The sequence below is a fragment of the Pararge aegeria genome, chromosome Z (genome assembly GCF_905163445.1).
Source record: "Pararge aegeria chromosome Z, ilParAegt1.1, whole genome shotgun sequence".
NCBI lineage: Eukaryota > Metazoa > Arthropoda > Insecta > Lepidoptera > Nymphalidae > Pararge > Pararge aegeria.
The window spans coordinates 26451605-26466940 of record NC_053208.1 but is presented as its reverse complement, the minus strand read 5'-3'; the positions used below and the strand labels follow the sequence as shown (position 1 = coordinate 26466940).

At 37.7% G+C, this 15336-nt stretch overlaps 1 protein-coding gene across 1 annotated transcript in view; it reads left to right on the top strand.

Annotated features, from left to right (window-relative positions):
- The first annotated feature begins 819 nt into the window (after positions 1-819).
- LOC120635971 (LIM/homeobox protein Awh) overlaps positions 820-15336 on the top strand; it is a 31324-nt gene continuing 16807 nt past the window's right edge. Inside the window, exons 1-2 of the mRNA XM_039907183.1 lie at positions 820-960; positions 4973-5154. Of these exons, the coding sequence (XP_039763117.1) occupies positions 820-960; positions 4973-5154 (323 nt within the window). The remainder of the gene's footprint in view (positions 961-4972; positions 5155-15336) is intronic.

Genomic DNA, 15336 nt, shown 5'->3' with positions numbered 1-15336 from the left:
GGGTGGATGCTTAAAGTCTACCAAACTTCATAAAAGTTGGTGGATTAGTCAAGCCGAACCAAGGAACCGAACTACCAATAAGCAAACAGATTCACTCTCGCATTAGGCTCGCCACACACACGTCTATATTATTGATAATATTCTGCGCATTAACAACTTGACGGCCGATTAGCGCAGTTTGCAGCGACCCTGCTTTCTGAGTCATAGGCCTTGGCCTTGGCCTTTACTGGAAAATGTTTGTGTGATGAGCATGAATGTTTTTCAGTGTCTGGGTGTTTATATGAATATTCTAAGTATTCATGAAAATATTAATCAGTCATCTTAGTACCCATAAAACAAGCTACGCTTACATTGGGGCTAGATGGCGTCGTGTGTTTTGTCGTAGTTTATTTATTTATAAAAAAATGATGTTGCATGTGCGGGGCGTAATGAAAAGTTGAAGTGTCAGAAAATATTGTCGAGAATATTGACTGTATGCGGGCAGCCTTTAACTTTTACTATTCGATTAAATACCAACTTACAAATCACCGTTTCCCTCAATATTGCAATATCATACACTCGGCAAACAGCCCCGGGGGTTAATAAATTTCCACTCAATTCTGACTTTCACGCATAATGCTGTGACATCGTCGCACCCGGCCGATCGGGCGACAAACAATGCGCGAACACCGCTCATAGCCCCCCGAAACGTTCCAGCAATAAACGTTGCCACAAATGTACACCGCACATATGTAGCCAGCACCCCGAACCGGAACAAAAGAGCATGTCACCTATCCAAGTCTTCGTAACAAATTTCTTAAGGGGGCCATTCATAAGAGTATGGCGCCCCGGTGGCCATTGTCATTCACTTCAGCTGATGCGGTTTTTATGACAGTTTTTGTGGCGCACCCGGTCGGAAATGTACACGGCTACTCGGGTATAATAATGATGTTCCGCCGCTTTAACGCGTCACTTAGAAGGGTTTGTTCGTTTTACATTTCGCTTCATATTATGCAAATGTGGAGGCTTTTTTGCTCCTCTTAAGTTTTTAATTGTTTCGGTTTGCAACTTATAACGGGCGCTGACTGAAACTTTTTCGAAGATATTTGATGCAACAAAGACCAGCTTGTCTAAGGACAGTTTGGCTTTATTTATTACTAGCTAAGCAAACTAAATATTGTAGGGCAATGCACACATCGCCATCTAGCCCCAAAGTAAGTGTAGCTTGTGCTATGAGTACCGAGATGACTGATGAATATTTTTATAAATAATATACATACATACTTATGATATACAGATAAACACCCAGACAATGGAAAACATTCATGCACATCACACAAACTTTTTCTAGATGTGGGAATCGAACCCACAGCCTTGGACTCAGAAAGGACTGTCGCTGCCCACTGCGCCAATCGGCCGTCATTAATGTCACTAAATGTGCCTTGCGGCTTCGCCCGCGTAGGTTACGGGACACAGCGTACTGCTACATAGTCTGCACCGCAGTTAATCAGCTTTACTAGCTGAACAACTTAGGTAGGTAACGTTAAGTATATTCGTACTGGAAGTGCCAAATATATATCCTCCTTATAATATTATACAAGGCAAAATAAAGGACAAGCGTATGCCTGGTCGGAAGCGTATACCCTGCCTGAAAAGTCTACGCCAGTGGTATAATATTCACTATTTAGTCCTAATGTTTGCCAATCTCCGATAGGAGATGGCACTAGAAGAAGATAATATTATAAGTATAGATAAAGATAACAGTAAAGGACCTCTCCTAGCACTTAAACGGCTAGACTATCCGTGTATCGCGTCACTCATTAAACCCTACAATTAAAACATTGTTAAAAGCTTAAGGGCTTATAAACTCGCAGTTAAAGTAACAAAGGCCCGACAATCCGAAAATGATACTTCACTTTTAGTAGCTTCTGAAGCGTCATCGCTATCTAATGACGGTTGGCGTGACAAAGAGGCAGGCGACAGTGGAGGCCTGCGTGCGACGAGTGGCGTGGCAAAATGACTATTGTGCGGAGATTTGGCGGGCGTGACTTATAGACTTATGGACTATTGACTATTGTTTGGTGCACATGCCTCCTTGTTGCCGAAAAGCAACGAGGTAAACTTCAGAAATAATCTTTGTTCGTTTGTTATCCATGTTTGACTCTTCCGATGCACAGATCTTAGTGAAATTTTGCGTTGGTATACTTTGTATCCTAACACCGCGACGGTCGTAGAATACTTTTTATTTCGGGCAAACTAACGGTTCCCGCGAGACTATTTCCTAATAGTCTCGCGGGAACTGAGAGATCAAATGTAACAGCTAAAAGTATTAATAAACCTTATACTACGCTGACCTCCCTGGCGCAACGGTGAGCGCTGTGAACTTAAGTAGGAGTTCCCGGGATCGATTCTCGGCAAGGATTTTATAATTTCTAAATTTGCTCTGGTATGGTCTGATGGGCGATTTAGTGTTCCAGTGCGATGTCCCTTAGAAACCGATAAGGGGGACTACCATACTCCATACGGCGACCACCACGTGAGATTGTATTCAAGGGATAACTTGTAGAGCAATAAAAAAAAACTACTTGACTTTACTTTCAGTTTATTTTTACTTACTTAGATTGACAATAGACTAAGTAATGTCACACTGCTGAGCAAGTAGTATATAAATGTAATCGTGAATAAACAAAGTATAAACTATTGCACGCTACAGTCTGCTCGGGAGTTCAATTCTCCATATCAAAGTAACATCAGTTGGACTAACATGCGCGTCACATAATCATATAAAACGTATCAAATCCCTATCCCTACTTCCCTATCCCTACTTGTTTTATAAATGTAAATGTTAGTTTGTTTGTTACGCTTTCACGCAAAAACTACTAAACCGATCCTCATGAACCTTTGTACAGATATTCTTGGAAGTGTTAGAAGTAATATAGGATATTTTATATCCCGACATGAAGCTCGGTTCCTTTGGGAGAGGGGATGAATGTCTTTGACGATTTTACACCATAACTTCGACAAATTTTAAACGATTTAAATAATTATTTTTGTAATGTAGAGGTTATAATATGTGTTTAGTTTTGCCAAAACTTTGTGTAGATCTGATGAATGTGGTTGGACAGAACTCCTTAGCGGACAGCAGCAAACCCCTCATTCAAGGCTTAGCGCTACTGAATACTATAATTTTTTTTAAAACTACAACTAAATTGAATGCCCCATCAAAAAACAAAATCAAACGCAGACGAAGTCGCGGGCAATAGCTAGTAAAAAATATTTCTTCATATCAACAAATAATACTTATGCGCATATAAATATATACCGAATTTTTGAAAACAGAATGCTCTAAACGGCAAAGTGGCATGTCGGCAAAACAAAGCGTCATGCCGTTTGCCGCGACGGCATATGGATCAATTTCCTGCTAAGTCGCGACAATGAGTAGATGTTTCGCATCTATAAAATCACAACAATGGGCTCACTTGTTGGCAAAAATATGCATGATCTAGTTCAAAAGTTGAATTACAACGATTAGGTACAACCAACCACACATACGCATATATAAAGTGGTCAATAATAATAATAAAAAATAATAATAAAAGTAAATTGTTGTGCACTTGTGCAATTTATAATCAGCCACACAATGGCACGCAATGGTTTGCACAAAATTTTATTAAGTACAACTTAAACAAATAAAACAATGTTTTTTTATGTGATTCGTTAAATTATTTTTGAATTTTAATTTTTTTTTTGATACTAATTTAATTGAGGTTGAGCATCCAATTTTTGTCATCACAGAGCTATGTTTGGAGTATTTCTACGTCATCAAATCAGGAATCAGGAGATCCGTAGTAGAACCAGAGTTACCGATATAACTCAATGAGTTGCGAAGCTGAAGTGGCGATTGGCGAGGCACGAAGCTCGGAAAGTTAATGTACGTTGTGTCCCACTCCCAAGGTGATAAAGTGGCTACCTCGCCATTTGCGTGGCGTGAATGCAGCGTTGGTAGACGAAGTGGACGGATGACATCAGGCTGCTGGGGACCCATGCGGCACATATACGTGGTATTTGGAACTCCCTAAAATAGACCAATGTATAGCAGTGGACGTCAGTCGTTTGACATGATGATGATGACAAAAATTTTACAAATCAAGCCATCAAAAATTAAGTTTTAATTTTCAATCTTAAAACAGCTCTTTTTGTGTCGAAATAAACAATAGTAGGTGCAAAGCTTCGAACAATTGTAAAGTTTTATTTGAGTCACGTAGCAAATATTTGACTAAATCAATTTGTCCGTTTGATTATCTCAAAGCGAAGGGGTGTTGTATTTATGCAAGCCTCTATTGGATTACGAACACACCCCCCATACTCGGCAGCGGTGTATCCCGCCTTTGAACACATGTCGCGTTCGGAATTGTTGTCAATAAATGTTCCATTCTTACATTTACAGTTTATAATACAATCATATTGATGTTTTTGATTTAAATGCAGCCGAGGGATTTACAAATGTTTGTAAAGGAGTTTGTTTAAGAGAAAATATAATAGGGTACTAGTCGGACCAACCCCCACATTTGAAGTAAAAAAAAACTTTTAACTTTTAATACTAGGTGCAAGTAATAGTAGGTACTTAGCTGAACTTATACAAAAGGGAAAGCTTTTGAGGTAGACCCCGTAATAACATATCTCTAGATAATGTGGGCATCGTATAGATATAATACCACATTACCTCAAGGGGTATTATTTTGGGAGCAGTCAGAGCAAGTGAAAACTTCAAGTGAACAACGTAAACAGTATAGGTATATTGTATGAGAGATAAAACTAGTTCACCAAAAGCAGCGAAAAACTCATCGAGCCTGCTTGGAGCTTGATATCTTGCCCGTCACTTCTAAGCAATTATTTTCTAGTATTTCGCTGGATTCCATTGAACTCATTGTTCGCGTAGCGGTAGTAGTAGCAGCTGTAATGTATATGTTGACTTAGTGCCGGTGTCCCGCAGACGGAGCACCGCACGTGCTGCGCGTGCGGCGAGCCCATCGCGGACCGCTTCCTGCTGGAGGTGGGCGGCGGCGCGTGGCACACGGGCTGCCTACGTTGCTGCGTGTGCGCCGTGCAGCTCGACCGGCACCCCTCCTGCTTCCTGCGCGACCGCCAGGTCTACTGCAAACAGGACTACGCCAAGTGAGTAGCGTCCAGAAATTCCACCTTCCTCTCAGCCAGACAATAAAACTGCAGTAGGTATCACAGGAATCGTCCAATGGGTGGGATATGATCGATCGACTTTTCAGTTTTCAATTGCATTAACAGGTACTTACAGTAACCCACGTGTTTGTATCCATGAGGTTATCCGTTGCATACAGACAAATAAAGATACAAAAAAACAAAATTCTCTTTACAATAGAAGTTTAGATGTACAAATTGGTGTAGTAGAAACAAAGATATTTTGCAGTCAGAGACAGGTTCCCGCGCCGCAACTTATTTGAATAAATAACAATGCACTGCGTTGCTGGAAATGATGTCGAAATTGTATTAAGGTGTTCATGTAACAAAAGCAAAATCACAATCGTATGATAACTACATTATCGTTTCAAAAATGCTGGCAAGTGAAACCGATACGCGTAGGGCAACAAAAACTTACGGAAACAATTTTTCATAATCTCAAAGTTAATAATAATCGTTTATATTAATTCCTTAACAATACACTGCCCGAGTCCAATTAACCTTCGTAGAAGGCGATTTCCCAAGTCATCTACACAGAGCGAACCAAAAATGCAGACGGAGCATGTGTGAGACGTGCTGGAATTACTTATTATGTGCGCGCATGACAACGCGCAAACATTCATGTGGTTAGAACATCTTCTTAAACCACTATCAAAGCAAGATGAGGACATTAATTTGACTCACCTTTTAGTAAATTGACCGATTATTGATTTAATGGATTTATGGCTTTAACCATCTTCAAGATTTAAAAGACTTTATTCGATATGTCATGCGTAGTTTCATAATCTAATGGGTAACAATGACGATTATCAATCAACGTGAATTGATACTGCGGTATTGGTTTGACAGCGCCCACCGTTGCGCCAGAAGTAGTGCAGAGGTCTATCTATCTATTTCGTATAGTCTGAGTTGATACGATGTCATGTTGAGTTGGTCATTCCATCCGAGATGAATATTTGTTGTTGCCATCGATGTATATGTCAAGATCTGACGCTTCGGACGTTCGCCTGACGCGTCTAAAAATTGAATTATTTTATGTAGTTCGTCGTGTAATTCTATCTCTATCTTCTGAGATATTGATGAGATCGTCAATGCATAATTTTACATCTAATTAGATACACTTAATAAAATTAAATCAACGCAGTAGGATTCGATTTGTTAGAGTATATAATAAAGAGTGACATCGACTAAAATAATCTCCGTGTAAAAATGGGTTTTAAATAAGAATACTTTTAAGTATATCGATAGCAAGTTTTTAAATAGTGAATCTATAAGAATCATTCATTGTGTAATTAGACACATAAGTATAATTTTATAGATTGGAATTTCTTTAAACGCGATTATCACGATCGCCTCTGACATGTAACCCAGCACGCCTAGCTGTACTTGACTCCGAATCAAATACATCGGATACTTTCATATGGTGAAATTGACGACGGGTCCCTTTACAAATGGTTTGTCAATGGCGTGGGGTTTGTTTAGTGTCGGGCGGGCTATGGGCGCGGTATGCGAGGCGCGCGGTGTTGGCTGGCACTAGCTGACCCCTGACCCGCGCTGTGTGGCCGTGACGCAGCACTATCCGCTACCCCGGGTAGCGTGCTCGGTTACCGCGAATACCGGGTACAGGTTGATAAAATCTAATTACTATAGTCGAACATACAGACCATAGAGCAGTTCAAATATAAAACTAAGTCCGCATAAAATAAGGAGATATCTTTACCCGACAATTTATGCATTACTTCTTGTGACTGTGTGTAAGGAAAATTTCAAGGACGTGTCACGTTTAGGCACTTTGCGTTACATGGGAGATAAAAGTAGAGTTCACAATGAGAGCTACAAATTGTATATCTAATACAAAGCACCTCGTTAGTCTATTGGTTAGCATGTTCAACTACGGATCTCGTATCGGAAATCCTAGGTTCGAATCCCGATACGGGCCCAATTTTATAAGAGATTGTGTATTTTCTATTAAAGAATTTTCGGCTGACATTGCCAACTTCAACTGCCAAGTTGGCAATGTCAGCCTTCGTGTCTCGGAGAGCACGTAGAGCAGGTCTTGGTTATCATGACTTAATTTTGAAAATCATCGTTGAAGCCCACAAACCCGCATTGGGGCAGCGTGGTGGGTCAGTGCTCTAAACGAGGCCTGTGCCCAGCAGTGGGACATTAATAGGCAGCTGCTGGGGATAATGATGATAAATACAAATTGGGTTCACTCTTCGATTGCAGTACCTCCTGCTCTTAGTAAAATTTAAGTTAAACAGGTAACAAATTACCTCTAAACTGATGTCCAAAAACAGTACACAAGCCACGGAACCTCCCACTCATAAAGGCACACCGCTGGCCGCTGCGCCACAGAGGTCGTCGTCAACAGCTATTTAACATCGGCGCTGACCGTCAAAAGTTTATTGAAATCAATCACAAAGAGACTCTGGCTCAGAGCGACATCAAAAGGCTATCTTTCTCTTACAAGAAGCCGAAATATTTCATCGCCGGCTCCACCACATCACCGCAGGCCCGGTGGTCGGGTCACATCCGACTGCGTTCCAATTCAAACACGACTCAAATGTGATTCAAATGTATCGTTGCAGTCCGAATTATAATAGCCAGAGAGCTGGTGGTTGACATTTTTAAATCTCAGGCAAACATATTGGTGTTCGAAGTTTGATTTTGGCTTTATCTGTCTGTGTCATCGGGGAGTGTAAATATTACTTAGCTTAGCCAGGTTGTTATTTTAACTCACTGCAGTACCATATATAGGACCAACTGATTGTTGATGAACAAATTCTGGCAGCTGATGAGCTGTTAGCCCTAGGTACCTACAACATGGCTCGCTTTGAGTCTTTAGCAAATAAATGTAACTGTACTCATGAGATACCTATGACTAACCTAAAATTATGTGATACAGTATCTTCCAACCAATTAGAAACATGCCTGGAGCAGTGCACAACTGTCATACCAGACAGACCCTTCACCTTTATTAAAAAGTATGCCTAAAAAACAGACAATTATATTTTCCGACATGTACGGTAAAGGTTTTGGACCTATTATGAACCATTACCTTGATCACTCAGTGACTAATAGATGTTCACCGGGGGCTAGTTTAGATTATCTTATTAATAGTTTGAATAGTGACTATTTAGATGTAAATAAAAATGTTGTTCTCTTAATAGGAGACAGTTTGAATGTCAAAAAGCATCAAATTATAAGATGCATTGATAAATTACTAGCTTTACATAGTAAAACTCAATGTAAATTCGTTATGTGTGCCTTTCCTTACTGTGGCACATTTAGTTCAAAGCAGAATGAACATATTTATAATTTAAATTTATTAATTTATAACCTGACATGCCGTCATAGTGACGCAGTTTTTTATTTTGACATCAATAAATCCATGTCATCCCTATTGTCTAGAGATAGTTTAATTTTATCTAAGAAAAGTAAGCATCACTTGGCATCTTTACTAGCTTACAACTTAAATGATACTGTTACAAGTATTGTAACTAAGTCTATTGACACCTCTATGTATAGTACTTCAAGTACCACCAATATTTCTAATATTGACCCTAATACTTGATGTACTATAATTAATTCAAATAGTTATTTAAACTAGACAGTGAGAAAACGGGGAAGCTCTGTAATATGAACATTGTACATCAAAACATACAGAGCTTCACCGGCAAAGAATTAGAAATAGAACAGTTTGTTGAAAAATTCAATATACACATATTGTGTATAACTGAGCATTGGCTCACTGGAGCACAAATAGCAGTTAACATCAATAACTTCAAAATGTCAAGTGTGTTCTTTAGAAAGACTGCTATTCATGGTGGATCCTTAATTTTTGTACGCAATAATATAACATGTAAGGAGCGAAAAGATATAGTTAGTCTTTCTGTGGAGCGCATAATTGAACTGTCTTGTGTGGAGCTGGAGCGTTTTATAATAGTGTGTGTGTACCATCCCCCCTCAGGTGATTTCAACCAATTCGAGGATGTAATGGAAGATGTCCTTAAGCGATTGTGTATGTCTACTAAAAATGTAATAGTATGCGGGGATTTCAATGTTGATATCTTATTACATAATACTACTACGACTAGGTTGTTAAACTTATTTAAATGCTTTAATTTGAATAATGCTTTCGATGAAACTACTAGAATCACAGCAACTTCAGCATCTTGTTTAGATAATATTTTTTTTAACTGTGATATCTTAGGTAAATCGATATTAAACAATTTAAGGTCATATCATTGTGGCCAACAAATTACTGTTGTTGGTACAAATAGAAATAAACATATTGTTAAGTACAGGCCGATAACTCAGAGTAAACTGACGCGATTTGAAGGTGAAATATCAGCCAAAATTCCTGCTCTCTTTTTTGAAAACTGTCATCCCGACAATCTTTATCGTACGCTTTTCAATGAAATAGAAAGTGCATTTAATAAAGTATTTAATTTTAAATACATAGATTCTAATAAAAAAATGAGGTTTAGTGATTGGGCGACTATAGGCATTTACAAAAGCAGGGATAAGTTGTATGAGCTATATGATGAAAAACAATACAATCAGACTCCAACTTTCCTTGAATATGTAAAAAGTTACTCCAAAACATTTAAAAATGTTTGTAGACAAGCTAAGTCGCTATACATTAAAGATCGGATAGTAAAATCTGAAAACAAAATACAAACAACCTGGAAAATTGTTAATAATGAATCTGGGAAAACTAAATCTCGAGACGGAAATTTTGAATTAATTATTAATAATAATATGGTAACTACTGATACAGAAGTTGCTAGTACTTTTGAAAACCTTTTTCAGAATGTTCCTATTTTGTTAACAGATTCACTAAATTCCTCACCTACTGCAGCTCAGAATTTATTAAGAGGCAACATTAATGAGTGCAAAGTTTTATTTCATTTCAAACATATAGATGCATCGGATATCAGTAAAAACTTCAAGTTGTTAAAATTAAAGAAAACAGGTGATATATGGGGAATGTCGGTAAAGGTAATATCTCAAATTATTGACGTCATTGCTCCTCTTTTAGCCATAATTTTCAATGAATGTGTTGATTTAGGTACTTTCCCTATTCCCAATTTGATTCTTATTAGCTAAATGCCAGCTAAAGATACATGATTGAGGATATTAAAAAAATACATGGTACTTATTGCCTATCATAGCTTTCAACGACAAACTAATCATATACCATTCCCACCAGCTCCCTAACTATATCGTTGCCGTCGCATCGACTTATGACAATCAAAATAAATGACAAATGAAAACGCCGGTGTTGCAAGTCACGGCACTTCGGGGTATTTTTTATACTGGCAACATTCCCCGTCGTCGTTTTGTTGTGCCACACTCGAGGAGGTTTTCAATAAAACCACTCTTAGAAGTTAGGACATCAAAGTTGATTTTTTTATATGATAATGTATTCTCACGCACCTGTTGCACTATGCTTTAATGGTATAACATGCGTCAAAAACTATGAGCGCTGAAATTCTGTGCAAAGTGAAATCTGCATATCGTCTGCGAAAGGTACAGAAGTAAGTGTGGGATTGAGTATACGCTTTTATAATATGATCCTTAAGGTAGTTTTGGATCTACCTATGCATAAGTTTAAAGAATGTGTTAAAACACATTTATTACAGCGAGGTTACTATACAATTGATGAATTTCTTAATGACAAGGTTGCTTGGTAGCATTCGGCCCCGCTTTCATCTCTCACAAAATAGAAAAATGAATGCCAAAATGTAAATTGTAAATTGTTGACATTGTAAAAGAGCCACTGCTGAGTTTCTTGCCGGCTTCTTCTCTGCATTCCGAACCGATGGTAGAGTCACTACACACAGACAGACTTGACGTTTCAAAAGTGCTTATATTAGGCCTACTTGAAATAAATGAATTTGGAATTTTAAAATTTTGAAGAAAAAATTTTAAGAATTATTTGTTATTTATTTTAGCGCGATTGATTACTGGATGGATTTACTTATGGAGATCAGAATTATTGACCGTCTCTCCTCGCTATAAGGCCCTCTAGTATAAGTTCTTCTCAACCCAGCAGCGTTGAAAAAACTTTAGATTCATTTTGTTGCTAACCATAGCCCTGATAAGAAATCAGTGAAAGGACCAAAATATAACATAGTATGAAAAAAAAAAATAAAAAAACGGTCACACTAATGACAAATAATAAAAATAACAAATTTATTAAATGCTACCTACTCGTTTTTTTTTAAATTATTAGTCCCATTAACGAAAAATGCCAATTATTATATTTTATGAGTTTTTTAAGTAATTTATCTGGAGGGAGCGGCGCCAGGATCAAGTTTTTACCCGGTTTGAAAAAATCTTCTGGCACTTTGGTAAGTATATTATAATAGTAAGGTAGCGTACTAGAGGAAGCAGCTTACCTTAGCCGAAGTTTCATGCGGACGTTGTCTCGGAAAGCCGTTAGTAAATATTAAAATAACTGTCTGAACTAAAGTAGTTATTATCCCAAGTAAAAATCTGTTCACTATACAATACCACCTTCGGCGCAGTGTGACCACCTTGACATTAAGTGTGATGGTTGAACAAGTATTTATTTTTTATTTACTTTACCATCATTATGGCCTTTGTTGGATGGAGTCACGGGTCGGGCGAATCACGTCGCTTTGATCATTGATCATTGAGCAGTGATCGTAGTGAACTGCGCTAGGATTTCATGATACGAGTACTGTCAACATTCTTTGGTACGATATAAACATGTATGTGTGGAATGTATAATTTGTTTGATTCCGTGCCAACGATATGTGTAGATTCCAAAGTACCAGCGTAAAAGTTTCGACCGATTGCTATACCTATGATAAAAATAATATAAATTATTAATAATACGTACATAATATAATTGCCTACTGTTTCCTGTAAGTAAAGGTAATACTACTGAATCCAATCCGATTAGATTGCTTATTAAATTCGGGCGCAAATCGGTCAGATAGACAAACCGCATACGATTATGTATCTACAATCGTCTTGACTAATATCCTGAGAATCCTTGAGACAATCCTTCTAATATTATAAATGTGAAAGTGTAGATGTCAGTTACTCAATAACGCTTAAACGGCTGAACGGATTTAGATTAAATTTGGGATGCTACATGCATTTGACATGGAAAAGAACAAAGGCTACTTTTCATCACGATTGCTAAATAGTTCCCCGGGGAAAATTGTTAACAAGCTAAGTCGCGGGCAGACAGCTCTGAAATTCGGTGTGCATGTCACCTGTGCTTTGGGAAAAGAACATTCTATACCGATCTCTCAAATAGTTACCGTAGTAAGATTAAAAATTGTTAATGAGCTTTAGACCCAATTCTGAAGTCCATCCAGACGAAGTCGCGGACAGGAGCTAGTATTTTATATTTTTCAGAATACATCAACCATACTCAACAGAAAAGCGGTGAAAAGTTAAAATTTGTAGAATATGTTAACAAGACAAATAGTTGACAAATAGCCTTCCACCAAACGAGGTGTAGGCAGGGTACATTGACAAATAACATTTTTTTTTTCCAAGCTTGTTAGTAGTGAATCTATTTTAATCAAATTAATAAAGCGACAGAAGCCGCGGGGCCGGGTGTTAAATGTTAATGTTAGATGTTAACAAATGATTATCCATCTGACTCTGAGCCTGGAAACAAGTGTTAATTTTGAATAATTATTTCATGTTTGTAATCTTGGGAACATAAATATTTGAAGAGTCGTGGCCATTAATTAACAGATGGAATAGGGCAGGAAGAAGTCTTTAGAATCAAGTCTATTTATGAAGATGAAATACGAAATATACATACACTAGAAACAGATGTCTAGTAATACGATTTAGCAAAATTGTATACTTTCTAAGAATCCGACTTCATTGTAAGTATGTAATGCTATATTGTAATCTAAGTATTGGAAAAAAGAATGATCGATTATAAATACTCAATTTCGATATAATTTGATAGTATTTTTTTCTCATAGAATAAGTTTTTTTCAAATTTGTTCATAAGCATCCATTGCTTCTGATTGCGTTCTGATTAATTCTGACATAAAAAAAATATACAACCAAACTATAGAAGTTGATTTTTTTGTTGCCTAGTGTATTGGAAGACGTAACTCATCTTATTGCAAAGCCCAAATACTAAGTCCTCCTACCCAAGCCATTGCCTAGTTAAAGAATATCGCTCTGCCTGTATCGGATATATTTATCGAGTCAATTATTTATTTAGAGCAGATTAGAACCGGTCGGTGTATCTATCCATCTTACTGTTAAGATTAGCCCTCTTTTACTATGTAGGTACGTATTGGATTAAAGGACCATGCCCTACCCCAAGTTTATCTTGTAGTTAATATAAAACTACAAATAAAGCACGGATTTTAAAATAAACTAGTATAAAAATAATAAATAAATTTATAAATATATATGCAAAGTTGTAAATATCCAAGCCTCTATCTTTATCTTAATCAAAGGCAGACAAAAATCGTTGTTTCAGTAATTTTTTTAAAGTTCTCCTCTTACCACAGAGTAAGAAAGTTATTATATATAGGTCAAGAGATGTAATTTTTTCACTGATCTCTTCTGATGGGAGGCTTCAGTTTTTTTATTTAATCAGATATTTTCATTTCCTTTTTTTTTGTTTTTTACTTTTAACTAATTATTTAATAATGTGACGTAGAAAATTGATATAATCACTAACGAATAATTTTTGACGCCAATCTTGGCAGGATATGTGATACTTATAAAATTTAATTAACACCTATGTAAACATGTTGCATGTACCATATTCAAGCAAAATAAAAAATTGATCGATTGATTCAGCCGTGACTAGTGACCGACAATTAATACCGTACCACGTCAGCTTTCAAGATGCCGTGTAGAAACCGATTAGAGGTATGGGTCTAATATAACGCCTATACCCCCAACAGGTTAGCCCTTTAGTATCTAGAACTGCATCCTCACTTATCATCAGTTGAGATTGCAGGCAAGGGTTAAGTTGTGGTGGAATAAAAAAGCGCGAAACCTGTATCACGAAAGTATTACAACTTTGCGGCGTCTTCGAATCCAACGCACCGAATATGATATAATGTAAATTGGGTTTTCAAAGACCCATAATGAAGAACTGATTAAGTGGGTGCGGACACATTAGATAGGATTCCGTAGGCCAAAGATTTATAATTAATAAAATTAATAGAGATTTTCGTTTTAATATTTTCTCTTTCATACCTTGACGTATCTGAAAAGGAGAAAGGTTTTCTTTCCACCTTAGTCGGTAGGAGAAGGACAACGTATTTTAACTATACGGGTTCCGTAGCACAATTGCAGAACCCTAAAAATGCTTATTGACACCGGTCGTTAACAGGCTCTCGGAGTCACAGTATAAATAACGCAGTATAAACGAGTGTCGGCAGTAAATCCGGCGTCGCCGCCGGCTACTGCTGTAATTGCTTTTGTTGATATATCTCGCGCTTATTGTTTATTTAGCGCGCCTTTTTGTCAGGTAGCCGTGGCCCGAGCGCCTTTTGTTTTAACATCCTGCCAGAGTGTTCTGGTTGCTTCGAATGTGTACAAGTGTTTGTTAACTATTGTCGACCTCCGTGGCGCAGCGGTTAGAACTGCTGTCTCCAGGGAACGTTCCGAACGGGGACAGTCTCACAACCTTAACCTATTGGCAGAGTCCACCATGCTGGCCAAGTGCGCTGGGAAGTGGTAGATTTCACACAACTTTGAGAACGTTATGGAAAACTCTCAGGCATATAGGTTTCCTCAAGATGTTTCCCTTCACTGTTAAGTGAAGCGAGTGATAATTTAAATATGTTAAATTTAAAACCTACATAACTCCGAAAGGTAGAGGTGCGTGCCGGTGATCGAACTCTGTCACACCGAAAGGGAAGCCGAAGCTCTAATCACTAGGCTATCATATTATCCGTTCCGATAAGATGCGCGTGTTATATAACCGTTTTGGGCTAAGGGTTGAATACAACTGCCGTAGCCCACTTATCACCAGCTTAGTGGAAACTTGTAGTGGAATAAAACAAAAACAAATACTGAACTGATGGCGTTAATAACCCGTGAAACTCTTTAAGATTAATATACTCGTCAATTTAGAGATAACAATGTTAAGAAAAATAAAGG